General features: G+C 62.6%; 2 protein-coding genes across 3 annotated transcripts in view; one reads left to right on the plus strand and one right to left on the minus strand.

Annotated features, from left to right (window-relative positions):
- The first annotated feature begins 791 nt into the window (after nucleotides 1-791).
- On the plus strand, nucleotides 792-5,618 carry GINS2 (GINS complex subunit 2). Its single transcript, XM_075510943.1, has 5 exons — nucleotides 792-1,039; nucleotides 2,075-2,189; nucleotides 3,066-3,165; nucleotides 4,237-4,363; nucleotides 4,745-5,618. The coding sequence occupies exons 1-5, from the start codon at nucleotides 950-952 to the stop codon at nucleotides 4,868-4,870; spliced, it is 558 nt and encodes a 185-aa protein (XP_075367058.1). The 5' UTR covers nucleotides 792-949; the 3' UTR covers nucleotides 4,871-5,618.
- A 2,365-nt stretch (nucleotides 5,619-7,983) lies between these two features.
- The window catches only part of GSE1 (Gse1 coiled-coil protein), a 108,155-nt gene continuing 88,732 nt past the window's right edge, over nucleotides 7,984-27,406 (minus strand). The window contains exons 3-17 of one of the 2 annotated variants that reach the window (XM_075510960.1): nucleotides 24,943-25,161; nucleotides 20,797-20,996; nucleotides 18,562-18,743; nucleotides 18,229-18,426; nucleotides 17,763-17,954; nucleotides 17,327-17,649; nucleotides 16,551-16,875; nucleotides 14,193-14,773; nucleotides 13,403-13,515; nucleotides 12,232-12,502; nucleotides 11,970-12,092; nucleotides 11,462-11,833; nucleotides 10,922-11,197; nucleotides 10,443-10,546; nucleotides 7,984-8,722 (exon numbers count right to left, since the gene is read on the minus strand). In XM_075510960.1, coding sequence (XP_075367075.1) covers nucleotides 8,588-8,722; nucleotides 10,443-10,546; nucleotides 10,922-11,197; nucleotides 11,462-11,833; nucleotides 11,970-12,092; nucleotides 12,232-12,502; nucleotides 13,403-13,515; nucleotides 14,193-14,773; nucleotides 16,551-16,875; nucleotides 17,327-17,649; nucleotides 17,763-17,954; nucleotides 18,229-18,426; nucleotides 18,562-18,743; nucleotides 20,797-20,996; nucleotides 24,943-25,161 — 3,614 coding nt within the window. In that variant the 3' untranslated portion in view covers nucleotides 7,984-8,587. The remainder of the gene's footprint in view (nucleotides 8,723-10,442; nucleotides 10,547-10,921; nucleotides 11,198-11,461; nucleotides 11,834-11,969; nucleotides 12,093-12,231; nucleotides 12,503-13,402; nucleotides 13,516-14,192; nucleotides 14,774-16,550; nucleotides 16,876-17,326; nucleotides 17,650-17,762; nucleotides 17,955-18,228; nucleotides 18,427-18,561; nucleotides 18,744-20,796; nucleotides 20,997-24,942; nucleotides 25,162-27,406) is intronic. The other variant, XM_075510961.1, reaches the window with a different exon arrangement.

Consider the following 27,406-nt stretch of genomic DNA (forward strand, 5'->3'; position numbering starts at 1 on the left):
GGATGAACGGGTGGAGCCATGGGGGGGGGAGTGGATGGGTGAGTGGATGGGGGGATGGTGGATGGGGGGATGGATGGAGGCATGGATGGGTGAGTGGGTGGTTGGCTGGGTGAGTGGATGGATGGGTGGGTGGATGGATGGGTGGGTGGATGAGGCATGGATGGGTGGGTGAGGTATGGGTGGGTGGATGGATGGGTGGGGGGGTGGATGGATGGATGGATGGTCTGATGAATGGAGGGAAGGGACGGATGGGTGACGGCGGGTGCCCAAGCATGGGTGGCTGGCTGCACAGGGACAACTGCACTGACGGACGGACAGAGGGACAGACAGACGGCTGCCGCTGCTCCGTGCACAGGGGGTCACAGGGAGCCGGGCCAGGTCACCCCGCGCTCCGGGCAGGCCCCGGACACGCACCCACGGCCGCGGGGGCCCCACGCGTGTCCCGGCGGGGCGCTGCCCCTCCCGGCCGCCAGGGGGCGGCAGCGGCGGGCGCCGCGCACATGCGCAGAGGGTGAGGGCGGGGGCGCCGCGGGCCCCGCGGAGCCCGGCAACGAGTGCTGAGCGCTGATTGGCCGAGCGCCGCCGGAGGGCGCCGGGATTGGTCCCTCTGCGACCGAGCCAGGCCTGGCCGCGGGGCCGGAGCAGGAGTGCGGCGCGAGTAGGACAGCCAATCAGAAAAGGGTGCGCCATGATAACCAATGGCCGACCAGCGCCGCCCGCGAGAAACCAATCAGCGTGCTCCGAGCTGCGCCAGACCCCGCCCCCAAGCGGAGACCGCGAAAACGCACCCGGCGGCGGGAAGCGGGGCGCTGTGGGCGGGGCCTCGCCGCTGCTCAGCCAATGGGGAGGGCGGGCACGTGGCGGGCCTGATGCCGGTTCCGGTTCCGGTTCGGTCCCGGTCCCGGTGCCGGTTCGGTGCCGGCCCGGCTCCTTCATCGCCGTCGCCCCCATGGAGCCGGCCGAGGCGGAGTTCCTGGCCGAGAAGGAGCTGGTGACGATCGTGCCCAATTTCAGCCTCGACCGGATCCACCTCATCGGGGTCGGCGGGGCCGGGGGGTGGGGACAGGCCCTGGGGGCTTGGGGGGCTGGGGGGCAGGGCCTGGGGGGGACTTGGGGACAGGGGCTGGGGGACAGGGCCGGGGGGTCAGGGCCTGGGGGGAGACTGGGGAGGCAAGGGCTGGGGGCTTGGGGACAGGGGCTGGAGGGCAGGACTTGGGGGGCAAGGGCTGGGGGGCTGGGAGACAGGGTTTGGGGGGGGACTTGGGGGCAAGGACTGGGGGTTTGGGGGTCAGGAGCTGGGGGACTTGGGGGACAGAGCCTGGGGAGGTTGAGGACGGGGTCTGGGGGGGTTGTGGACAGGGCTTGGGGGCAGGAGGAGGGGGGGGTGGGTCTGGGGGATTGGGATTGAGGGGCAGGAGAGGGGAGATTGGGGGATAGGGGCTGAGGGGACTGGGGGGGGCTGGGGCGTTTGGGAACAGGGAGAGGGGCGGCAGGGATTGGGGTTCTGCTGTGGTGGGGGAATTAAGGGATTGGGGGACAGGGGCAGAGAGGAGGGAGCAGGTTGGGAGGGGGGCAGGGCAGCCCCCCCGGAGGTTTGGGAGGGGACAGTGCTGTCCCCCACCTCTCTGGTGCCTTCACCCCTCGCACCTGAGCCTTGGCTGAGGGCTGGGGGCGGTGACCGGCTGCCCCGGGTGCTGCCCCCCCAGCTCTGGCAGCGGGTGCCATGCTGGTGGTGCGAGCTGTGCTCCGCTGCCACGTGCCTCTGAAAGCGCCTCGGCCTGAGCCCGGGGGGCTGCGTTTCCAGGACAGATGTAATTTCTGGCTATAACTTCTGTGAGATGCTTTGAAATAGAAAATGCACTGGAAACGTTAGTTATTACTTCTCAAGGGAGAGGAGGAAGAGTCTGAGAGCGAGAATTATGGAAGTGAGAGGAGGAAATTCAGATGCTGTTTGACTCAGGCTTTTCAAAATCCCCTGGGAACTCATGCTCTCTAGAGATGGCCGAGGCAGACGAGTACTGCGGTGTCCTGGCCCTCACTGCTGCCTTGCTCTCATCTTCAATTCGTCTTCCAGGGAGATCTGGGTCCTTTCAACCCTGGCTTGCCAGTGGAGGTGCCTGTCTGGTTGGCCATTAATCTGAAGCAGAGGCAGAAGTGTCGGCTGATTCCTCCGGAATGGATGGATGTTGGTAAGGACGGCGGCTCCGGCCCTGGGCTTCAGTGGGTGCAGCAGAAACACGAAATAAAAAAAAAAAACATCTCTGGTTTTCGCCGTTAGTGGGAAGCTTAACTCGACAAACACAAAGTAACTCTGAGAGAAGGATCTAATCTTTCACCACTGGAATTCTTTATATTTACAGAAGATGTAATCTTCCCAGTTAAGTCAGGTATTTAACTTCTCTTCCTCTGGTGAGGAGGAAGAACAAGGGTTAGATTGAATCCCCAGCCCTGACGCTCGTCGTCAGCAGCGGCCGCAAGGCTTGTTCAGAAAGAGCTTTGGGGACCTTGGATGACACTCTGTGAGGAGGGAGACCTTGGAGAGCATATATGTGTGTTAATCACCGGTTCGTTCACTCCATGAAATCGTTTTCCTCGAGGGCCTCAGAAATGGGAGGTCGTCTTGCTCTCTAAAAAGTGAGAATCGTGGCACCCTCCCTTTTGTTGTCTCAAGGGAAACTGAGAAAGAGGAGAAATAAACACTAATGGAGCTGCAGTAAGAGAGAGACCTGCACCAAGCAATCCTGCTTTATTCGTTCAAGGGCATAAACACTAATTAGCGCAAGTGCTTTGTGGGTGAAGGGACCGTCTCCCGACAGGCAATCCCTTTGGGGATCAAGCTGGTGTAGATCCGGCCTCCCAGCACGGTGTGCTAAGCGCGGCTTCGATGTCCCTGTCAGCATCCTTGTGTGCTTCGTTACAGAAACTTTTTTCTGTCTGCACGTTGACTCAAGCTTGGACATAGATTTGGTCCTACAGAAATAGCGTGTGGGTTTTCCTGGGGGATAAAAATGTGCCTGGAGCATTGAAGGTCTGGCAATGCCTGACCATTCCTGGTTGTATTTTAGAAAAACTGGAGGAAATCCGGGACCAGGAACGTAAAGAGGACACCTTCACTCCGATGCCCAGTCCCTATTATATGGAACTCACAAAGCTGCTGTTAAACTAGTAAGTAGGAAATGTATTGTAACAGTTTCCGCCCGAGTACATGCTTGCATAGACAATTTTTCAAGCTTTCGTTGGCAGCAACCCCAGAGGGCGGTGGGAAAGTGAGAGTTAATGGAGGTTTATTTCACAGCTTGCCAAGATCTCGTTGCAGCAGTTTTCTCATGGTAACTTTGCATTTCAGTAACTTGGGGATTGCTTGTTCTGCAGCCTGATAATTGGGGCTGTGCCGCTTTATTGAGCGGCAGCTAAGCGTAGAGGCCTTGAGGATCAGCAACACGTTCCATGGCTGCAATCTGTTCAGCAGCCTAAACCCTCCAGGCTTCTTCCTTGGCTCTCCTTCAGGAGGAAAGCTCCTCTTTCCTCGGCCTGAGAAGCAGGAGACCAGGGATATTCCAAGTCTGAACTCCTGCCTGCTGAGGCGTTTCACTTGTAAAATGTGCTGGCTGGTATTTTTCTCAGCGCGGACTCATCTGACTTTAAGCCCTCGATTACGTCGGGGTGGTCATTTAAGCACTGGCTTTTCCTCTGGAGATGACGCTCTTGGCGTGCGGCTCCTTCCCTCACGCTAGAATAACCCTGACAGCTCTGTCCGTGTGAATTGATCTGATCTCTCAAGGTCCTTATGGCAGCGCTGAATTGCCTTAATGGGAGGATGTGGCACAACTCGTACAGTCCTTTCAACTTAATACTCTCTGGTAGAGCCACGAGAGCACAGAGCTGGGGCTCTAATCGCAGCCGAGTCCTTCCAATTCCCTGGCTGCCTGTGACTTTGGCCGGGTTATTGGCCCTCCGTGTACCTCGTACCAGCTGGGCAATTAAAGAGCAGAAGGATTCTAGTGAGAACCAGATGCTGCATCAGAGCTGAGCATTCCTGGGTAAATAAACTATCCCAAAAATCCCAGCAGCAGAAGTACCAGGCTGGATTTTAATGTTGAGTTGCAGGTTTTTTCTCTATAGCAAACTGCTCTGCTTATGCCTCAGAGGACTGAAGAACTGCCAACATTACTTACGCCAGCGACATAACGTACGAGTCCCTTGCAGCCTGTTCTGATCCGCTCTCTCCTCCTCTAGTGCCTCAGACAACATCCCCAAAGCCGACGAGATTCGAACGCTGGTGAAGGATACCTGGGACACCCGGATAGCCAAGCTGCGGCTGTCTGCGGACAGCTTCGTCAGGCAGCAGGAGGCTCACGCCAAGGTGCGGCGGGGACGCGCGGGGAGAGGTTTGCCAGCTCTGTGCTGGGAGGATTCCAGATGCCGTGCGATTGTGTGGGCTTGTGACTGATGAGAGCTGCTCGGGAAAATGCTGGTTGGGGCATGTTTTTCCTGGGCTGTGGGTATGTCAGTTGGGAGCTAAAGCCATATGCTGAAACCTCGCTTTACGGGCGGGCTGCAGCTCCCCGTGCGTTATGGAAACAGCGTTCTCCTTGCTCGTGCGCTTCTCTTGACCTGGGGTGGCAGCTGGGCCCGTCCCTTGGGCTGTCACCGAAGGAAAGGCGTGTGCTGCAGAGCTGCTTTCCAAGTTCCTTGTCCTCTGCTGCAGCAGGGCTGTTTCCCCACATTCTATTTTCTCTTTCAGCTGGATAACTTAACCTTGATGGAGATCAACACAACCGGGACTTTCCTTACTCAAGCCTTAAATCACATGTACAAGCTCCGGACTAACCTTCAGCCTGGCGAGAGTGCCCACTCCCAGGATTTCTGAGGTACTAGCCACGCTAGCCCTCAAACCTCCCAGGAGAGGGCAGTGGAAGGGAGCAGGCTCTGCTCCTCGCTCCTGGACCTTCATCCACCTCCCTGCACAGATCTCCTGAAGCCACCCAAGCCTTGCGTCCCCTCAGCTGCGTGCATCCCCTCCTCGGCAGTAGCTGCACGCAGGCAGGGCTTCCCCTTCTGCGTGCGCGCAGGCAGGGGAGAGAGCAGGCAGCCTCGCAGCCGGACGGGAATCGCTCCAGAGCCGCCGGTGGCACGGGAGCATCCCTGCACGGTAGCCCCTACGCGCTCCCTCTTCGCAGAGGTCGGCCTCTCTCCTGGGTTCAGAGATCTGCTTGGTGCAGGTGGTGGCTTGCCAGCGCTAGGCTGCTGTCTAATGATGTCAGGCGGATCTCTCCGCCCTGGAGAGCGTGGGTGTACTTCATAGAGGGAACTTCTGAGGGCAGCACAGGCCACACACTGGCTTGAAAGCAATAAATTTCTAGGCGGTGCTTCGCCATGAATTTTCTCAGAGCCTTGAAAAGAGGGAAGATGTGCCGGCAATGAGAGGTGTCTGCTACTCTGCTGGGGAGATCAGCTGGGAAGCAGATCCATCTGCTCTTTGGAGAAGGACAAAAGAAAATGGCTTTCCCTCTCCAAAGCCAGGCTGTCTTGTAATATCATACGTCTGCCTTTTTATTTTTTTATTTTTAAATCTGAAACTGTGTGTGTATAAAAAATAAAAAAACCCAAACTACTGCAGCTGAGCGAACGGCATAAAATTAGTCCCTGTGTTTTGTCGCACGCCGTGCATCAAGCGTACGTGGGTTAAACAATGCTTGGAAAAACCCGCAGCTCTCCTCCTTTGGCTCTGGCCCCGTTCCCCTGCGGCAGAGCGACAGGCGAGGGCAGGATCCTCGCCGGTGTCGGGCTGAGTTGATGGCAGATGTAATTATTACGGGCGAGGGGGAAATGCCGGCTCGAACCCAAGGGCGGCAAGCCGCGAGCGGTGCCCTTCCCGGAGCATCTGGGCCAGCCTCCGCGCAGCTCCTGCCTGCCATCTGTGCCCTGCCTGCCTCGGCCGCTTCCCCCGGCGCTGCCCGCAGGCAAAGGGCTCGGACAAGGTGAGGATGGCAGGAGCTGCCCCCGGGGAGGCTGGGGGATGCTCGGAGCAGGGCTGCTTTCCCATCGCCGCTGGGGGAGAAAGAATCCTTTGCCATCATTGTGGAAGCGTTTATTTTTTTTTTTTTTTTTCGGATGTTTTCAGAAATTACAGCAATATATTCATAAATACCTAATTACTACATTCGACAAATAATATATTACATTACAATTAATTCAAACAAGTACACTTAGAACATGTTTAGGGTTTGTTTCTGTTGTTTTTTTGTTTTTTTTTTTCTCCTTTTTGGGGTTTTTGTTTTGTTTTGTTTTCTTTCACAGCATCTAAACGGCCCCCAGCGGGCTCTGCCTTGCCTTTCCCTCCTCGCAGCCCTCCCAGGCTCTGGTGCAGCTGCTCCAGCGATTCTGCACGGGGTACGTACAAACAGACACGACCGCTCGCCATGGCCCTGGGGGGAATAATTTTGAGAAATCGGTCCAAAATATGTTATTACAGGCCGGTGAGGGGGGAAAGTCTCGGCACAGGAGCTGCTACGAAGCGAGGCTACATCCCAGCCAGGCTCCTGCCCACGGCCTCGCCGTGGCACGGCGGCGGCAAGGGATAAATTGCCGGTGATTTTTCATCCCCGGCTTCTTCCCCCGCCCCCAGCACACGGGAAGGGAAAAAGCGAGTCGAGCAGCAAGCGTTATTTTGCCGTGTTAAAATTCATTGTGAAGCCCGGAGTTGGCAGCGGCTAGGCCAGAGGCTGGCGATGCAATTGGGGATTTAAAAAAGATTAAACTAATTTCTGTCACAAGGGCATTTTGCTTTTTAATCTTGCACAGCTTTTTTTTTTTTTTTTTGGTGAAGCCAATGGGAGACTGGGGAGCGGGAGGGGTAGGGGAGGGGGTTAATGCTTTCTTTGCGAGTGCAACAAGGGAATTTAAAGCAGAAAGCAGAGGTCACCTTTTCCCGTAGACGTGAGCTTGTCTCGTGTGCGAATTAAAAAAAATTAATAAATAATTTAAAAATTAAAAAAAAAAAAAAAATTAAAAAAGCCTCCCCGAGGAGTTGGGGCACACGATGATTAGAAAGTGGCTAAAAACGGCACCGCGCGGTGCCGAGCCAGAACCTGCCTTCGCGTTTCACCGCGGTCCTGCCGGCAGCGAGCCGCAGGCAGCTCCTGCCCGCCGGCGGGCTCGAGGTAGGGGTAGGAAGAGCTCGACCCGGCTCGTCCCCGTAGTGCCACCAACCCCGTGCCAAGCCGCGGACCCCACGGGCAAACCCCGGCTCCCCCTGCCCAAACTGCCTTAGCGCCGCTCTGATTGTCTCGGTATTTTGGGGGGGACAAGGACACCCCAGTGCCACCCGTCCCCAAACCCTCCGGCCCTCTCGGCGCGATTGCTTTGTATTTCTAATTTGGCAGACGGAGCCTGCGCAAGGCTGAGAAACCGCCCGGCACCGCAACACCCACAGCTGCCCAGAGGGACCAGAAAAAGACCCAGAAACCAAAGAAAAAGGGTAAAAAAAAAAAAAAAACTGGAACAAAACAGGAGGTTGAGGGCGGTGGAAGGGCTCGGCTCCGGGTTCCCGAGGGACTGGTGGTGGGACAGCACCTGCCCCGCTGGAAAAGGGGATTTATTTTTCCTGGTTTTAAATTCTTTTAAAACACTTCAATATCTTTTCTGTCCTGACCAGCAGCAGTACCAACACTAAAAGCAAGTTAATCCTTTTGCTAAAAAGGAAAGAAAATAAAAAAGGGGAGGGAGAAGGGCAGGAAGGAAAAGAAAAGGAAAAAAAAAAAGCAGAAACATATTAAAAAAAAAGGCAAGCTTTTTATAACAATAATTAAAGTAATAAAAACATACAAAACTTTTTTTTTTTTAATATATATACACAGTACAAGGCTGAAGCACCTTTTTTTTTTTTTTTTTTTGACTCTTAAATCGCAAAACCACGGTGACTGGCTCCAACAAGATAACCCCGCCGGGGCCCACCGCCAGCGCGTGTCTGTGCCCCTTCCCCGCCAAACAGGAACAAAAAGGTACCTTCAACCAGTTTATTGACTTTATTGTTTTATAGCGAAGTGCATTTCCAGTGGAAAGCCCCGGGGTTGGGGGGGGGGAGGCTCCCGGTGCCCCGGAAATCCCCGGGGAGGGGACGGGGGGCTCGGTGGCTGCTGGCCGGCCGTCCCGCACCCGGCCCCGCGGGGCTCCTCCGGCCTTAGTGTTGTCGGTGGAGTCTTTAATTGTAATTTAAAAAACAAAAAAAAAAACAACCAAAAAACCCAACAAAAATTGAGCGCTATAAAGTGTGGGTGGGTGGAGGGGGGGCCGCAGCGCCCTGTCCCCCAGGAGGAGAGCCCGAGCCGGGCTGGCGGTCGCTTGCAGAAGGCCGGTGGCGCGGGAGGGGACGGGACGGGGTCTGCTCGCCGTCGGGTGGGCTCCCGGCTCCCGTGCTCCTTTGCTTCATGCATGGCACATTCTCCGTTTATTTTTTATTTTTATTTTTTTTTTTTTTAATTTTATTTTTTTAGCTTCAAACCTCCCAGTGAAAAATATTAAATATTCAAGGTAATAAAATAGATTATTATTTCTAGACTATATGTTCGGCCTAGCCCAAGGAGCGTCACCTGGGATACCCCTTGAAATAACCCCTAGACCACTGCATTGCAGGCAAGGCAAGGCACTTCCGCAGGTGATCCAGCTCGGCTTGCAGGCGCTCGCGCTCCGAGACCATCTTCTGCTTCTGGGTCCTTAATTCCTGCAGGCGGCGAAAGGGGAAGAAGAAGAGGCAGTCAGGGCAGGCAGCGAGCAGCCTCCGGGCCAGCGGTGCAGGGACGGGATCTCTCGTGGGGTGCTGGGCTCGCCTGGATGCCCCGTGGGGGATGCGGGGTGCCTGTGGCGGGGGTATAGGGTGGGGGGCACTGCAGGGGACGGGGTGCTGCAGGGGACGGGGTGCTGCAGGGGATGGGCACTGCAAGGGATGCAGTATTGCAGGGGATGGGGTGTTGCAGGGGACGGGGTGTTGCAGGGGACAGGCACTGCAAGGGACGGAGTATTGCAGGGGACAGGGTGTTGCAGGGGACGCAGTATTGCAGGGGACGGGGTGTTGCAGGGGACGGGGTGTTGCAGGGGACGGGCACTGCAAGGGACGGGGTGTTGCAGGGGACGGGGTGTTGCAGGGGACAGGGTGTTGCAAGGGACAGGGTGTTGCAGGGGACAGGGTGTTGCAGGGGATGGGGTGTTGCAAGGGACAGGGTGTTGCAGGGGACGGGGTGTTGCAGGGGACGGGGTGTTGCAGGGGACAGGGTGTTGCAAGGGACAGGGTGTTGCAGGGGACAGGGTGTTGCAGGGGATGCAGTATTGCAGGGGACGGGGTGTTGCAGGGGACAGGGTGTTGCAAGGGACAGGGTGTTGCAGGGGACAGGGTGTTGCAGGGGACAGGGTGTTGCAGGGGACGCAGTATTGCAAGGGACGGGGTGTTGCAGGGGACGGGGTGTTGCAGGGGACAGGCACTGCAAGGGACGGGGTGTTGCAGGGGACAGGGTGTTGCAGGGGATGGGGTGTTGCAGGGGACGGGGTGTTGCAGGGGACAGGCACTGCAAGGGACGGAGTATTGCAGGGGACAGGGTGTTGCAGGGGACGCAGTATTGCAGGGGACGGGGTGTTGCAGGGGACGGGGTGTTGCAGGGGACGGGCACTGCAAGGGACGGGGTGTTGCAGGGGACGGGGTGTTGCAGGGGACAGGGTGTTGCAAGGGACAGGGTGTTGCAGGGGACAGGGTGTTGCAGGGGATGGGGTGTTGCAAGGGACAGGGTGTTGCAGGGGACGGGGTGTTGCAGGGGACGGGGTGTTGCAGGGGACAGGGTGTTGCAAGGGACAGGGTGTTGCAGGGGACAGGGTGTTGCAGGGGATGCAGTATTGCAGGGGACGGGGTGTTGCAGGGGACAGGGTGTTGCAAGGGACAGGGTGTTGCAGGGGACAGGGTGTTGCAGGGGACGCAGTATTGCAAGGGACGGGGTGTTGCAGGGGACGGGGTGTTGCAGGGGACAGGCACTGCAAGGGACGGGGTGTTGCAGGGGACAGGGTGTTGCAGGGGATGGGGTGTTGCAGGGGACGGGGTGTTGCAGGGGACAGGCACTGCAAGGGACGGAGTATTGCAGGGGACAGGGTGTTGCAGGGGACGCAGTATTGCAGGGGACGAGGTGTTGCAGGGGATGGGCACTGCAAGGGACAGGGTGTTGCAGGGGACAGGGTGTTGCAGGGGACGGGGTGTTGCAGGGGACAGGCACTGCAAGGGACGGGGTGTTGCAGGGGACAGGGTGTTGCAGGGGACGGGGTGTTGCAAGGGACGGGGTGTTGCAGGGGACGCAGTATTGCAGGGGATGGGGTGTTGCAGGGGACGGGGTGTTGCAGGGGACGAGGCACTGCAGGGGATGGGTGCGCTCCGGGAGGACGGGGTGCCTGGGTGCCCCACTCACCGCCATGCTGTGCGAAAGCTGCTCTGCCGTCAGGCTCAGGCTGTAGTGCTGGGCCTCCAGCCGCCGGCACTGGGTCTGCAGCACTTGGCGCTCCAGGTTTTGTTCTGCAAGACCCAAAGGAGAGCGGGGAGGGGGTGAGCGCCGGCTCCTCCGGCTCCGTGCACGGCGCAGGATCATGCCCGAGCACCGCGGTGCCGCTGCGGAGGATGCCAGCCCCACGCGAGGCTCTGCCCAGCCGGAGGCGATTGCCTCCAGCATTCCCAGCCCCTGCACTGCCCACGGGGAACCTTCAGGTCCCGCCGGGAGGGCGCCGGGCAGCTGTGAATACATGAATTTTTCACATATACATCAATTTTTACCGGCGCCTGTTGCTTTTATGCCACTCGTGCAGTGCTGGGGAGCCACCAGTGCTTCCCCCCAGGGGAAACTGAGGCACGAAGTGGGGGTTTACCCTCCCTGCCCCGACCCTCATCCCCTACCTTCTATATGTTCCTGGTAAGCTTCAAAAATTGCCTCGATCCCTTGCCACTTGGGCCTGGGGTACTCTTCCTCCTCTTCCTCCTCCTCCTCCTCCTCTTCCTCGGAGGCCGAGTCGCGGGGCAGCGGGGGCAGCGCCCGGTGGGGCAGCGGCCCCTCGGCCGTGCCGTTGTGTGGGGGGGCAGCCAGGCGGCTGGACGCCTGCAGCTCGGGGATGTTGTAGTGGATGGAGGTGTCGAGCTTGTGGTTCTGCTCCGCCGTCAGTGCCGCCGTCCCCCCTGCGGGCACCGAGCGTCAGCCCCCTGCCCGCTCCCCGCGTCCCCTGCCCGCTCCCCACGTCCCTTCCCTGAGGCTGCGTTTCCCTCAAGGAATTCATTTCCTATCCTGGAGCTCCTGGGATGCTCCAGCAACGAGGCTGCCGCTGGATTTCGTGCCCTCGGTGGTGCCAAACCCCGGTGGGGGGGGATGAGGGGGGGGTCTCCGACCCCACAGGGATGCTACCCCGCTGGTACCCAGCCTGCTCCCCGCGTCCCTGCCACTACCTTTGTGCTTCTGCAACGCCTTCTGGGTGGACTGCAGCACCGACTCGTGGAACTGGTGGGCAAACTCCTCGGCGATGAAGGGCTCCCAGGGCTTGCTCTTGCCGTTCATGCTGTGGGACAGCGGCACCGGGATGTCCTTGGGTAGGGGACCCCTGACGTAGCTGAGGATGCTCAGTGCCTTCTTCCCGGGATGCCCGTCGCTCAGCCGGGGCTTCTCTGCCGGCATGGTGGCCGACTCCTTAGCCCTCGGTACCTCCGGGGGTCTCAGCTGGTCTAACCTGCCGGGTTCCACTGTCTTCTGCGCCTCCGGCACGGAGACGGCGATGCCCACGGGTTTATCCGGATCCAGCAGCAGTGGCGGCACCGGCGGCTCTTTGGGCAGAGGAGGAGCAGAGTCGGCTGCAGTCGGGGCTCCGTGTCCCCCGCAAGGCAAAGCCGTGCCCCCGTCCCGCCGGGCAGGGGATGCTCCCGGCCAGCCGAGAGCCAGGGAAGGACCGGGGACGCTTACCGGTGGCGAGGCCGCTGGGGCTGTCCCGCGGGGAGCTCTTCACCACCACGGCAGCCGGCGTGGTCTTCTGCTTCATGGCCTGCAGCATCTCCACCAGCTTCTCCTTGTCTGCGGTATGGGAAGCTGAGGTTTAGTGTAGCCTCTGCTCAGCAGAGCAAGCTCATGGCCCCAGGCGGGACCCCTCCATGGTACCCCCCAAACCAGGGAGCGGGGAGCCCCCGGCCGGGTCCGGCCCCGAGCCTGCGCGGGGCATGGCTGTTACCTTTCCTCTTCTCGGCACTGATGTGCGTGAGGTTGAAGATGGTGAGGAAGCGCTTCTTCTCCTCGAAGTTGGGGCTGTTGTTCATCTCGTCGGGGCTGTAGCGGGTGGAGAGCGGGAGGCGCGGCGAGGGCGTGCGGCGCTTGTTCTGCACCGTCGGCGGCGAGGGGCTCCTCTCCCGCAGCATCCGCCGGCGCTTGCGACGCTTCTGGCTCAGCAATTCCTCCTTCTGCTGCTGCGTGGTGAGGCCGAAGAGCTGCAGGAACTCCAGCTTCTGGGGCACCAAGGGGGAGAGCAGAGCAGGGTCACCCCCAGACCAGTCCCTGTCCCCATCCCCATCCTCATCTTCATCTCCAACTCCATCCCTGTTCCCTTCCACATCCCCATCCTTATCCTCATCCCCGTCTCCATTCCCATCCCCATCCCCATCTCTATCCTCATCCTCATCCCCATCTCCATCCCCATCCTCATCTCCAACCCCATCCTCATCCCCATCCCCATCCCCATGCTCATCCTCATCTTCAACTCCATCCCCATTCCCATCCACATCCACATCCCCATCCTTATCCTTATCCTCATCCCCATCTCCATCCTCATCTCCAACTCCATCCCCATCCTCATCTTCATCTTCAACTCCATCCCCGTTCCCATCCACAACCACATCCCCATCCTTACCCTCATCCCCATCTCTATCCCCATCCTCATCCTCATCTCCATCCCCATCCTCATCCTCATCCCCATCTCCATCCCCATCCTCATCTCCATCCTCATGCTCATCCCCATTTCCATGCCCATCTCCATCCCCATCCCCATCTCCAACTCCATCCCCATCCTCATCTCCATCCTCATCTCCATCCTCATGCTCATCCCCATTTCCGTCCCCATCCTCATCCCCATCCCCATCCTCATCCCCATCCCCATCCTCATGCTCATCCCCATCCCCATCTCCATCTCCACCCCCATCCTCATCTCCAGCTCCATCCCCGTTCCCATCCCCATCCCCATCCCCATCCCCATCCCCACCTCCATCCCCAATCTCATCCCCATCCCCACCCCTGGTGCCTCTGCAGCCGGCTGGGGACAGCGGCTGCACCGCAGCACTGGGAGCTGGTGCCCGAGGAGGGGCTGCTCCCCCGGGGGACGGGGGACGGGGGACAGCGAGTGCCAGCTCTACCTCGGAGGACGTATCCAGCTTCAGCGGGGGCTGCTCGGCCACGCAGCGGAGATGGGCCCGCACCTCCTCCTCATCGCTGTCGTCGCAGGAGTCGTCCAGGTCGTAGTAGTAACCTGGGGATGGGGAGAGGCTGGCGTGAGACCGGGGAGAGCACGGGAACCCTGCGGGGACAGCGGGGACCTGCTGGGACCCTGGGGAACCCGCTGGGACCCCGCTGGGACCCCGCCGGGCACAGGGGTGCAGCAGGGTGCTGGTGCAGCGAGGCGGGATGCCGGCGGGGGGGAGCGATGGGTGTCCAACGTGGGTCCCAGCGGGGCGGGGGGTATAACCCAAGAGAGCCCTGTGCCCCCTCCGCCAGCTGCGGGACCCTGGAGGGCATCGCCCACCCCCGCGTCCCCGCTCAGCGTGGCTTTGGCATGGGTGGCGGGGGCTCAGCAGGCGGGTTAGCGGGGCACGGTGGGGGGGAGGCTGCGGCTGAGCCCCCCATCCCTGCTAGAGGGGGGACGGCAACGCCTATTCCCCCCCCCAAGTGCTCCGTCTCCTCCTCACCGCTGTTCTTATCCCCGCTCGCACGGTCCCATTAATATTTAAAGCCCGCTTATTAGCCTCAGTTCATCATTTATTAATCGGGCATGTCTAGAACGGAGGATTTACCGAGCCACTCGGCTTGCGGGAGCGTTTCCATCGTGGGCCGCCGGCATTCCCGGGAGACCCGCCGGCCGCCCCCACCACCGCCAGGTCCCGGTGCCGGTGGGGGGGTCCCCGGCGCGGTGCAAACCCGGCACCTCACCTTTCTCGCGGGCCTCCCGCCGCCGGCGCTCCTCCAGGTCGAGTTTGCTGACCAGCCTGCGGTGCTGCTGCACGAACTCATCGTAGATGTACATGGGGTCCTGGGCGTGGGGCGGGGGGGGCCGGTAGGGCGAGCTGGGCTTGGTGGCCTCGGCGAAGGGGGCGGCTGGGGGTCTTTGCTGGCTCAGGATGCTCTGCGTGGACTTCTCCAGCTCGGCTAGGAAGGGGGCGTGGGTGAAGCCCCCGTGCTCCGGGGCGCCGGGCTCCCGTCCCGGGGGGTATTTCTCCAGAGCATCCCTCTTCCTTGCCCCCTCCTCCAGCTTCTCGGGGCAGAAGACCCTCTCCACCTTCACCAGTGGGATGCCCTGACGGCTGGGCTCGAAGGGGGCCGGGTGGCCGTGGAGGGCGTGGGGCTCGGGGAGGCGCCGGGGGGGCTCGGGGGGGCTCTCCATCAGCGAGACGGGGTTCCAGAGGGACGTGGTGACGGGGTGGTGCTGGGGCTTGGGGGAGATGAGCGGTGGGGGCCCGCCGAAGTGCTGCGTCGGCTCCCGGGTGCTCGGTTCGTGGCGGCTCGATCCCGACCTGCGGGGAGAGGAGAGGACCGGAGAGATGAAGGGCCGGCACCGCCGCCGGAGAGCCGGCTGCACCCTGGCACCGGGCTGCTTTTGGGGGAGAAACGTGCCGGTTCGGGCCACCCGGAGGGGTTTGTGCATGTGGGGCTCCCGTGCTCGTCCCCTCCTGTGCCACCACGCCGAGGGACGGGGGGCAGAGTTGAGGCTGCTCCCCAGAGGGTTAAGCAGGGATGCGGCTGCATCCCCGGGGCGCCGGGCAGCGACCCCCCGGCTCGACCCCCCCGGCTGCCCACCATGGGGACAAGAGAGCCACCGGTCCTGGCACAGCCCTGCTTTCCCCACAGCAAGGGCAGCGCCTCGGTGCAACCCTCCTCCAACAGCCGGGGATGGAGCCAGCCCGTTAGCGGGATAAATATTTCATGCGCCCAAGCTGTGCATTTAACGCTTTTCCGCTCCGGTGCCCCGGACCTCCGTGCACGGAGCAGCGAGTTCAGCTCAGCGCTGCTATCCCGGCACCGTGTCACTGCCGGTGGGAAGCATCGCCCGCCCTGCCGGGGATCGGGCCCTCTCCCTCCCCGCTGGACACGGGCAACCCCGGGATGGGGACGGGGATGGGGACGGGGATGGGGACGGGGATGGGGATGAGGATGGGGATGGGGATGGGGATGGGGATGGGGATGAGGATGGGGATGGGGATGGGGATGGGGATGGGGATGGGGATGAGGATGAGGATGAGGATGAGGATGAGGATGGGGAATGGGATGGGGATGAGGATGAGGATGAGGATGGGGATGGGGATGGGGATGGGGATGAGGATGAGGATGGGGATGGGAATGGGATGGGGAATGGGATGGGGATGAGGATGAGGATGAGGATGGGGATGGGGATGGGGATGAGGATGAGGATGGGGATGAGGATGAGGATGAGGATGAGGATGAGAACGGGGATGAGGATGAGGATGAGGATGGGGATGGGGATGGGGATGGGGATGAGGATGGGGATGGGGATGGAGGATCCCCCAGCTGCAGGTGTTTCAGGGTGACCTTGCTCTCTCCTCTCCTGTTTGGGGTGGGAGAAGCGGACGGGGAAGGGAGCCTGTGGCGGGCACTCGCTTTTGTGCCGCCCCGCGATCTGCTCCTTATTATCCTCGATGAGCCACGCTAATCCCCTGGATACCCAAAAATAACAAAGGGAGCTGGCAGCAGAGCCGGCTGGATGAGCTCGCCCTGCTTAAGCACTCAGCAATAGGGGTGAGCAAGCCCCTGTCAATCGCGGGGTGCAGGCACGCTCCTCTGCCCCCCGCAAACCGCCCGGGTTTGGGGCGGGTGCCCCCCCCCCCCAAAAACAGAGCATCCCTCCGCCTGGGTCCGCTGCACGGCGGGGAGCTGCAATTAGCGGTGCCGGGTGCCTGGGCAGCACCTGGCCACTCGCCGCTGGCCCCCGGCCACCTCCCAGGCTCATCGCCTGCCGCCGCGCAGATGTCGGGCACCGGCGACGCCCGACGCTGCCAGCGCAGCCGGCCTGGCTGGCACCGCGTGACAGGGACCTGCTGGCGCCGGCCGAGCGCAGCGGCTTCTGCTCACGGGGATGTGCAAGGAGCGAGGGGCACAGCTATGGGATGCTGGCTACCTAACGGGGGGCTGGAGCCAGCTAACGGGGTGCAAAGCCGTGGGGCAACAGGGGAAAATCCTATAGATATTACAGCAGGGATGGCTGCAACGCGGGAAAATGCAACTCGGTTTTAGGGGGAAGCTCCATCCCTGGAGCGGGGCTGGCAGCATCCCTACCTGGGGTGCTCGGGCCGATGCTCGGGCTCGGGCTGGCTCGGGGTGCGCCCCATGTCGAGGTGCTGCTCCAGCACTTGTTGCCGAAACTCCGAGACTTGGGATTGCCGATCTTCCTTCTCCTGGCGCAGCCGGCGCTGCCGGGCCAGCCACTTCTCCTCCTCGTTGGTGCGGTGGATGAGCAGCGCCGTGGCCGCGCTGCTCCCCGGCAGCGGGAACACGTTGTGGTTGGGGATGAGGCTGGGCACGGGGTGGTGGGAAGCCGGCGGCGGGTGCAGCGGGTGCTGGATGGGCTTCGGCATCGGCAGCACCGAGTCCTTGAGTTTCTCTGGGTTGGAAAGAGGGTGCCGGAGAATCAGGGTACGGAAAGCGGGGGGGGCTACCCGTGGCCGTCTGTTGGCTATCAGGGTATTTTGGGGTGTGCAGGGCCCCCCCGAGCATCCCTGCAGGCGGGAGGCACCCAGAGCCGTGGGGCAGCCGCCAGCCAGAGCCCAGCGCTGCCTGCTCACTGCCAGCCCAGCTGCCAGGCGTGCCGTGGCACCGGGCACGTTGCCGCCCTGGACCGAGTCAGATGGCACAGGCACCGCGCTGCCTCTCCGAGAGCCGCGGCAGCTGGGCTTTTGGCAAAGCGAGCTGGCAGCCGGGAGAGCCCGGCTCCGTTGCGAGCCACCTCCCGGGGCCACCGACCCCCTTGGCTTTGCCATCTGGAGGGGAAAGGGGACCGTGGCAAGCCGCGCCGAAGGCGGCAGCCCCCCCAGCGTCACCCGTGGGGACGTTACCTGGTCTGCTGGGCGCCAGCGGCTCCGCCGGCTTGCCCCGCTCCTCGGCTGGGTGCCCCCGCAGCCCGTGCAACTCGGCCACGGGGAGGAAGGGCCCCTCCATGGCTTTCACCATGCTCAGCTCCTTCTCCCGGGCGCGCTCCCGCTGCCTCTCCAGCTCCCGTTCCCGCTCCTTCTCCCGCTCCCGCTCCAGCTCTTTCTCGCGTTCCCGCTCCCGTTCGCGCTCCTTCTCCCGCTCCCGGTCGGCTTCTCGCTCCCGCTCCTTCTCCCGCTCCCGCTCGCGCTCCCGCTCCCTCTGCCGCAGCTCCTCGTCCATTTGCAGCCTACAAGGAAAAGCCAAAAAAACAACAAAACCCCAAACAACCCCCCGACGCCTGTTAGCATCTCCTGGGGTGGCCTGTCCGCCCCCCGCCCCCGGCCATCGTCCCCCCCGTACCTCTCAGCGGCGAGGCTGGAGATGCGCTCGGACTGCAGGGCGGAGAGGGAGGAGTGCGAGAGCTCGGGGGGGTACCGTACCCCCGAGAGGTGCAGGTGCATGGCTGAGGGGTGCAGGGGCGGCAGCGAGCCCGGCGCCGGCAGCGGGTAGAAGGGGGACCGCAGTGCCGACAGGCAGTACGACTCGTCCATCCTGGGGAGAGGGGGATGCTCAGCGGGATGTGCCGCTCGGGGTGGGAGGGGGGAAGAAACCCCCAATTTCCCCCCCCCCAGTTTCCCAGGAGCGGTCCCAGGCTGGATGGGGGCTGCCTTCCGCTGGGAGAGGGGTCTGGAGAGCCCCAAAACGCCCCCAGCACAGCCCAACCGTCCGCCCCGGATCAGGCTCCCACCTCCCCAGCCTGCGAGGCTCGTCCTGCGGCCAGCGGCACCCCCCGGGGACCCCCAAGCCCAATCTCGGCGATGCCCACCTGAAGGCGGGGTGCGGGAAGGGGTGATGCGTCAGGTAGCTGGGGTGGTAGTAAGCGGCGGCGGCGGCCGGATCGAGGCCGAGGGGCGGCAGGGAGGACATGCGGAGGTCCTCGGCGGTGTGGTAGGGACGGAAGCTGCGCAGGTAATCCTCGGTGACGGCGCTGGGAGGCACCACGTGGTGGACCGGCCGCTGCAGGCTGGGGAAGCAGGGAGATGGTCCCCATCCCACCCTGTCCCCATGGGTCTCCCCCCAGGACGCTCGGCGGGAGCGGATCTCGCAGGGGACGCCCGCGTCCTGCAACCCCCGCCCCATCCGTTGCCGCCGGACTCACTTGAGAGGTGGGAAGCGGGAGTCCTGGACCACGGAGCTGTGGGGCAGCCCGAAGGAGTAGGGTGTCCCCAGGAGGTGGGAGGGGACGGCGGGGCCCCCCGCTTTCTCCTGTGCAAGGGGGGGCTCCGAGATGAGGCGCTCGCGGCCGCCGCTGCTGCTGCTGCCTCGTGACCCTGCTTCTTGCTGGAAGGCAAAGAGGCAGAAATGCCGAGCCGGGCGTTAGGGGACGGCAGGGACCCCGCAAGGGACGGGGGGGGGGGGGGGATCCCCGCTGTCTCCCCACCCCAAGACCCTCAGCGGGTCCCCAGCGTGCCCGCAGGGTCCCCAGTTGGCACCGGTACCCGGGGGAGGGCGCATCCGCCGGGGCATCCTCCCGCACCCAGGCTGCGGAAGGGCGGCCGGAGGGGTGTCGGGGTCCGAGGGGGGCTATGCCGGGGGGCATCGGCAGGAGAGGGGGTGCTGAAGCCGGGGCAGCGCTGACGGCAGGACACATTACCTGCCCGGAGATTTACGGTCCGCTTTGTTCTCCAGAGCTATTAATCATCCAGGGAGGACACAGACACAGCCGGTGGAAATCCAGCCGGCCTTCGATAACGGCCATAAACCGGGGGTCAGCCCGGCAGCCCCCCGGCCCCGCGGACAGGCCGGCATCAGCACCCCCGCCCCGCCATGGGGCCTCACCCATCTTCCACCAACTCCCCATCCTCGGCGCCGGGATGAAGGTCGCTCCCTCCTCGCGCCCGCGCTGGCTGGGCAGGGACCCCCTGGCAAGGGGGGACCCGTTGGGGTGACCAGGGACCCCGCAGGGGCCGGTAATTAGGAGGGTGACCTCCAGCAAGGCAAGGTTGTGTTTAAAAATGATTATTTTTCGTCGCATCTTCCCCATTCAGCGGCTATAGGAGGAGGATAGCGGCAGCCCCAGCGTCTCCTCCCCATCCAGTCCTGGCCCCCAGACCCTCCGGGGCAGGTCACAGGTCCCCGGCCACTGGGGACGGTCCCAAGGTCACCGTGGCCGGCACAAAGGGGCCCCCCCCCGCCACCTCCGCCGCCTGCATTAAGGCTTATTGTGCGTGCCAGGCCCTGCTCTAATTACCTCCCCGTCTCGGGGCATCACGCTGCGAGCACGGCTCTGCCAGACAATAACCCACGCTCGGTTAACCCCCGTGCTGCGGGGGTCACTGGGGAGGAGGCGACACGGGGGGGGGACAACACAGGGGGGACACGGGGGTGGGGAGAGCACCCGGACACCCCACGCACCTCTCCGAGCACCCAGGGATCGCGGTTCAATTTGTTTTTCTTCCTCCCCCCCCCCGCCCTCGGCGTTTCTCATCCCCTCCCATCGCCTCTCCGCTTTGTGGTTTAATTAGTCTTTCCAAGTGGCATAATCCCCCCGGGAATCTGCTTGTAGCGTGCAGAGGAGAGGAGAACCACTAACGATGCTTCTTAATTAGCCATGCCCCCCCCCCCCCCTTTCTTCCTTGCACTCCCCTCCGGATGGCAGCCCAGGGACGATGGCAGCCCAGGGACGATGGCAGCCCAGGGACAGTGGCAGCCCGGGGACGATGGCAGCCCAGGGATGATGGCAGCCCAGGGATGATGGCAGCCCAGGGACAATGGCAGCCCAGGGACGGTGGCAGCCCGGGGACGGTGGCAGCCCAGGGACGATGGCAGCCCAGGGATGATGGCAGCCCAGGGACGATGGCAGCCCGGGGACGGTGGCAGCCCAGGGATGATGGCAGCCCGGGGACGATGGCAGCCCGGGGACGATGGCAGCCCAGGGATGATGGCAGCCCAGGGACAGTGGCAGCCCAGGGACAGTGGCAGCCCGGGGACGATGGCAGCCCAGGGATGATGGCAGCCCAGGGACAATGGCAGCCCAGGGACGGTGGCAGCCCAGGGACGATGGCAGCCCAGGGATGATGGCAGCCCAGGGATGATGGCAGCCCAGGGACGATGGCAGCCCAGGGATGATGGCAGCCCAGGGATGATGGCAGCCCGGGGACGATGGCAGCCCAGGGATGATGGCAGCCCAGGGATGATGGCAGCCCGGGGACGATGGCAGCCCGGGGACACGGCAGGGAGGAGAAGGGACAAAATGGGGGGCAGCCCTGTGGTCCCTCGGGAGCAGCGTGGCAGTACGGCTCGGACCACGGTTGGCACAATCAGCGCCGTGCGCGGCATCCCACACCCTCCATCCTTTGGGGGGGGCCGGACCCCCCCCCAAACACGGCCGTACCTGTCTGCCCTCGCTCCTCCAGACCCCGTTGACCGTCTTGGTGGGGGCGATGGTGACGACGGGCGGCGTGCTGGGCACGCTGTGCCCCCCCGGGGGCACGATGATGGGGCCCATGGGGCCGCGCTTGGGCGTGCTGGCAGGGGAGCTGTGGTTGGTGGCCGGCGAGGAGACCGGGGACGACTCGCTGCTTATTGAGGACCCTGAAAAAAAATGAAAATAAGCAGGGAAAAAGGTTAACCAGTTGAAACCGCCCTCCGAACAAGCTGAAGCCATCCCATGCCATCCCCGGTGCAGGGACCAGGGATGGGGCACGGGGATGCAGGCGGGGCGGTCGGCATCCCTCCAGACCCCCAGGCTGGACCCCCAGCCTCCCATCCCAGGGGGTCCCAGGGAGCCCTGTCCCCAGGGAGGTCCCCCCCCGGTGCTAAAAGGCTTTGCCCCATGCAGTGGGGCGGGCACCCTCTTGCTCCTATCTAACAGGGGCTGCCAACCCCCCTGCCTCCCAAAAAGCCCTTTATGGGCACAGCAAACCCTGCCCACAAGCGGCACAAGCGACACTGATGCGATGCCAACCCCGGGCGGCCGCATCTTCTCAAGCTGAACCCGCAGACTGCTTAATCCGGCTGCAAAAAGTCGCTGCGCAGGAGCCAGGGCGCTGGGAGATGTTGGGATGAAGGAGTCACTCCCCGCAACCCTTGGGGAAGGCTTTGGCTTTATTTGCATAATACATCTGTATTTTAAATTATACCCACCCCGGGGATGCTGGCGATATTTGCAAGGGAAAAATAAAAACGGAATTAAAGCGGAGAGCGCGATGTGGGTAGAAAAGCAGAGCTGGAGCAGAAATACAAATTCGACATTAACTAGGGCACACGGCGCCTGGCGTTTGCATCGCCCACTGCTAAAACCCACCCAGGCGGTGTGGGGGGTCCTGCCCCCCGAAACCCCGCTCCCACCAGCCCGGAGTCCGGGCCGAGGGAAGGTTTCCGACATGCCGGCAGGGACTGGCTGCTGGCCACCGAGGGGTGGCCCATGGCCACCGCAGGATGCCAGCCGAGAGGTGACGATGTTCCTCATCCCGGCACCGAGCCTGGCACCAAGAGAGGCCTTGTCTCCCACCAGTGTGCAAGCCAGCTCCCCTAAGCGTGCAAGCCGGCTCCTTGCCCTGCAAGAGTGCAAGCTGGCTTCCATGAGTGTGCAAGCCAGCTCCCCTGAGCGTGCAAGCCGGCTCCTTGCCCTGCAAGTGGGCAACTTGGCTCCCCTGTGTGTTCAAGCCAGCCCCCTGCCCTGCAAACGTGCAGCCTGGCTCCCCTGAGTGTGTAAGCCGGCTTCTCACCCTACAAGCGTGCAAGCCAGCTCCCCTGAGTGTGCAAGCCAGCTCCTTGCCCTGCAAGCGTGCAAGCCGGCTCCCATGCAGCTCCTCGCCCTGCAAGCGTGCAAACCGGCTCCCAGGAGCGTGCAAGGCAGCTCCTCGCCCTGCAAGCGTGCAAGCCGGCTCCCATGAGCGTGCAAGGCAGCTCCTCGCCCTGCAAGCGTGCAAGCCGGCTCCCAGGAGCGTGCAAGGCAGCTCCTCGCCCTGCAAGCGTGCAAGCCGGCTCCCATGCAGCTCCTTGCCCTGCATGCGTGCAAGCCGGCTCCCATGAGCGTGCAAGGCAGCTCCTCGCCCTGCAAGCGTGCAAGCCGGCTCCCATGCAGCTCCTCGCCCTGCAAGCGTGCAAGCCGGCTCCCAGGAGCGTGCAAGGCAGCTCCTCGCCCCGCAAGCGTGCGACCCACCTCCATCCCCCTCCAAACGCCCCACGCGCTCCTCGCCATGCTCACCCCCAGTGCCGGGGTAGCACCGGGGGGGACCGGGGACGGCGCCGGGAGGGACGAGCATGCCCAGGCCCGGGGAAGGACGCTCCGCGGAGCAGAGAGCCTTATTAACTATTCCCGAGTCGCTCCGAATCGCTTTCATTTCAAGAGCGGCAAGACTCGGGGAAAGAGAAAGGCTGCCCGCGACAAAGGAAGCCGCCGATACGGATTTGACACCCACTGAAGTCTATCTTGTCAGCGCAAGGCCAACAACAATTAGCAGCCTAATCCCCTCTGAGCTGGGAAGCCATTACTCACCACGCGATAGCGTTAACAATCAATACCATCACAATGAGCCCAGCAATTAATGAAGCTAAAGTCTTACTTCAGAACCTTAATTCTCGCTGTGTGGCTTTAAACGGGAGGGTTTGTGATCGTTATAATTAACTGGTGGTATTCAGCCAGGAGTTAGTCAATGAAACTAATCTGGATTGGAGATGACAAGAGGCACAATGTGATGGTGTCACCTTTGTTTTCTGACCTCCCGCTTTCCGCTCGGCGATAGCAGATTAGCAGCCCAGGCTGACAGGCAAATGTAATTAACAGCTGAGACCCTGAAGGAGGAGGGGGGGGGGAAGAAAGGAAGGCGGGGGGGGAATAAAACCCACCCTGCAGACAGCCCTGGTAGGACAGGAGGCAGGAGCCCCCGGCCGGGCGATGCCTTCGGTGGCTTCTTGGGGTTTTGCTGGGATGGAGTCGGTTGGGACGAGCCCCTGCAGCCGGGGATGCTGCGGGGAAGCGGAACGTCCCTACGGACGCCCCGGCACAACTGCCGGTCCATAAAGCCGGTAAAAAAGTCGCCGATCCTGGGCGGACCCGGTCGGCATCACCCCACCGGCTGCATCTGCCACGGCGGAGCATCTCCCGTTGTGGGAAGGGAAGCGGGGTGAGGATTTGGGGGCAAAGCAATTCATTTCCCAGGGGTAAAAACGATGGTGTGGAAAGAAACCCCCTTCCTGACACGCACCCAAACTCACGCCTATTAAAAACCTCCGGGATAAGCCATTTGGGGCACCCAGATGGGCGAGGACAAGGGGTTTTTTTTTTAACGAACAAACTATGCAGTAATTAAGGGGAAATCCAAAGGGAACATGACTTCTTCTCTCCAGCGCCACAAAATCCACGTCGAGACCCACTGATGCCCCTTCAGATGGGCTGAGCAGTGCGGTGGGCGCACGAGCCGTGGGGCGTGGGGGGAAGAAAAGGCAAAATAATCCCCCCAAACCCAAGCGACCGCCCCAAAGGAAGCCGATGGGCTCCGGGGAGCAGGCAGCTGGGGAGAGCCTGGAGCTCGCGGCGAGGCTGAAGCATCACCGAGACCTCGTCCCCTCGGCATCACGGGGACCCGGCGTCCCCACGTCCTTCCTCGGGAGCGGCCGATGCCGGGTCATGGCCGTGCCTGGCGGGGGGGCTGCGAGGAGGGTCTCGCAGATGGCGTTTGCAAAAAAGGTCTTCCAAAAAGGATCTTGCAAAAAGGGTCTTCCAAAAAGACCTTGCAATCAGGGCCTTGCAAAAAACATCTTGCAAAAGGTCGGGCGTCCTCCCCAGGAACGAAAGTGCCCGGGCAGTGGGCAACGACGCAACGGGGAGCACCCACCAACGGAAATACCAAGGATAAATACTATTTTGTTGCAAATTGATGATGCCAGCAGTCTCCTGGTGAAACTTCGCAGCCTGGGGACAGGCTGGTTCCCCCTGCTCATGTGGGACAGCCCCGACGATTCCCGCGGGCGGTGATGGGGACCTCGGGGTGCTCCGGCACGGCGGCAGCACTCGCACCCCCCATCACGAGCTGCACCCCGCACCGGAGCAGAGAGGGGGGGGTGCGATGGAGGATGCGGCAGCCAGGCCATCGCACGGTGACGAGGGACGGGGACATCCCAGGGGCACGAAAATTTGCTGTTTAGCCAGGCAATTTGGCTGGGGAAGGAACAGATTTGAGGAGCCGCTGGGAAAAAAAACAGCTTTTCAGTGAAGCATGGTGGGAGGGAGCAGGGCTGGAGGGGCAGGGAGGGAGGGACAGGTCCCCCCACGCTGCGCTCTCCCAGACTTTCTCCCGGGGTACAGCGAGTGATACGGCATTTGGATTACTCCGGCTGAATTGAATTTCTAAACTGCCCCCTCGAGACACGACGCCAGGGAAAGACATTAGCTCAGGAAATGGCGAGAAAACACCATCCGCCGGCTCCCGGGTGGCGGTGGGGAGAGGCGGTGATGCTCAGCATCCCCCCGGTCCTTGTCCCCGTCCCCGTCCCCGTGCTCGTCCCCATCCCCGTCCCCGTCCCCGTCCCCTACCTCTCGGCTCCTCAGCCTGCTTGGCGAGCTTGCGGAGAGCGGCGGCGAAGCTGGAGGAAGGTGCTGCCTGGACGGACAAAGTGCTGCTGGCGGCCGGGCTGCCATTGGGGACGATGGAGCCGTTGAGCGGCGAGGGGGTGAGGGGGCTGACGGTGGCGGTGGTGCGGGTGGCGGTGGAAAGCATTCCTAGGGACGGCGACTTCGGCTCATGGCTCATGCCTGCGAACAAGAGCAACCTGCGTTAGACGTGACATGGGGATGGGAGCGGGGATCCCCAAATCCCCCCCGGGAGCAGGAACAACCAGCAGGACAAGCACCACCTTCCCTCTGGTTCAGCCCCCCACCCCAAAACACACCCTGAGCTCACGCAGCGGTGGGGAAGCGAGCGGGCAGGCGTGAGCCCCGGGCGGTTGCGGGGCGGCAGCTTATCTAAGAAAGCGAGCGCGCCCGGGCTGCTCGCCCACGGAAAACAAGGCGACACGGGGGCCAGCAGCTGCCGCCCGTGTCCCACAGCCCCGCTGAGCCCCACAGGGAGGGAGAGGGTGTTTTGGGGGGATACAGGGACTTCAGCATCCTGATGGAGGTGACGGGGAGGGGGGCAGCCCCCTAACTCGTGTGGTGCTGCCAAAACTCAAAGCACCACCGCTGCAGCCCTAATTGCCACCATTGCACCCCCAAATCCCCCCCGCTGCACCCTCAAATCCCCAATATTACAGCCCTGGGTCCCCAGCATTGCACCCCCAAATCCCCATCACTGCACCCCCAAGTCCCCACCATTGCACCCCTGAATCTCCACCATTGCACCTCCAGCTCCCCACCAGTGCACCCCCTAAATCCCCCACCATTGCACCCCCAAGTCCCCACCATTGCACCCCCGAATCTCCACCATTGCACCTCCAGCTCCCCACCATTGCACCCCCAAGTCCCCACCATTGCACCCCTGAATCTCCACCATTGCACCTCCAGCTCCCCACCATTGCACCCCCAAGTCCCCACCACTGCACCCCCGAATCTCCACCATTGCACCTCCAGCTCCCCACCATTGCACCCCCAAGTCCCCACCATTGCACCCCTGAATCTCCACCATTGCACCCCCAAGTCCCCACCATTGCACCCCCGAATCCCCACCATTGCACCCCCAAGTCCCCACCATTGCACCCCTGAATCTCCACCATTGCACCCCCAAGTCCCCACCATTGCACCCCCGAATCTCCACCATTGCACCTCCAGCTCCCCACCACTGCACCCCCAAATCCCCACCATTGCACGCCCAAGTCCCCACCACTGCACCCCCGAATCTCCACCACGGCACCCCCAGCTCCCCACCATTGCACCTTCAAATCCTCACCACGGCACCCCACGTCCCCATTGTGGCACCCCAAAGCACAGAGCTGCTATAGGGCACGGTGGCCCCTAAGGGTGGGGGTGCGGGTGCTGCTGAGGGGGAGGGTGCAGCCCACCCCGTGCCCCCCCCGGCTCTCAGGGCTGGCCGCTCTAGGGCTCTCCACCTCCCAAAACAGCAACTGCTGATGTCAGGGCCCTTAAAATAGACTTCCAAAGGAGCAGCTTCATTAACACCAGCCTAAAATTAGCCCCGCTCCAGGGTGGGCAGGCGGGTGGGGGGCCAAGGGGTAGCCCCCCCCCCCCCAGATCCCAGCAGGGCTGGAGGCAACCGGAGGCACCGGCGATGCCGGACACCCCAGAGCACCCCGTACCAGAGGGCGGCCGGGCATCGTGGGAGCCGGGACGGGGGGGGGCTGCGAGTGCCACTCAGCGTTGATTAATCTTTGCCCCCCGGCCCCAGGAGAGGCGGCCGGCGCGGCGGCGTGCGCTCCCCTCTGCCCTCATTATACAAGCATTTATTAACTCCGGTGCTCTCAGCCATTGACTGCCGCCTTGTCGACACACTCGCCTCATGTAAATTCATTACCAGAACAGCTGGGAAGCCAACCCGCCGCACCAGCCGGGCCCAGGCACCCCCGGGCTTTGCACCGGCCCCGGGACCCCCAGATAAGTCGTCGTGTCCCAGTCCCGTCCCCCCCCACCCCGAGAGCGGGGCACCCCGCTCTGCCTGCGGCACCGTGCGCCCACGCACCGCCCCGAGGGGCTGCAGCACCCCGGGCACAGCCTGGCATCCCCTGGGCGCTGCTCCGCAGCCCCGGGCGCAGTCCCACGTACCCCCGGGCACTGCCCCGCGTCCCCCAGGCGCTGCCCCGCATCCCCCCGGGCAGAGCCTTGCATGACCCGGGCACAGCTTCGTGCCCCCTGGGCACAGCCCCACACCCCCCAGGCACTTGCCCCACATCCCCAAGACACGAGCCCGCGTCACCTAGGCACAGCCCTGCATCCCCCGGGCACAGCCCTGCACCCCCCAGGCACTTCCCCATGTGCCCCCCAGCTTCTCCCCAGCTATTCACCCCAGCATAATCCCCCCCCCCCAGCCCCAACCCAAGGCAGGAGACCA

This window comes from Mycteria americana, chromosome 8 (genome assembly GCF_035582795.1).
Source record: "Mycteria americana isolate JAX WOST 10 ecotype Jacksonville Zoo and Gardens chromosome 8, USCA_MyAme_1.0, whole genome shotgun sequence".
Taxonomy (NCBI): Eukaryota; Metazoa; Chordata; class Aves; order Ciconiiformes; family Ciconiidae; genus Mycteria; species Mycteria americana.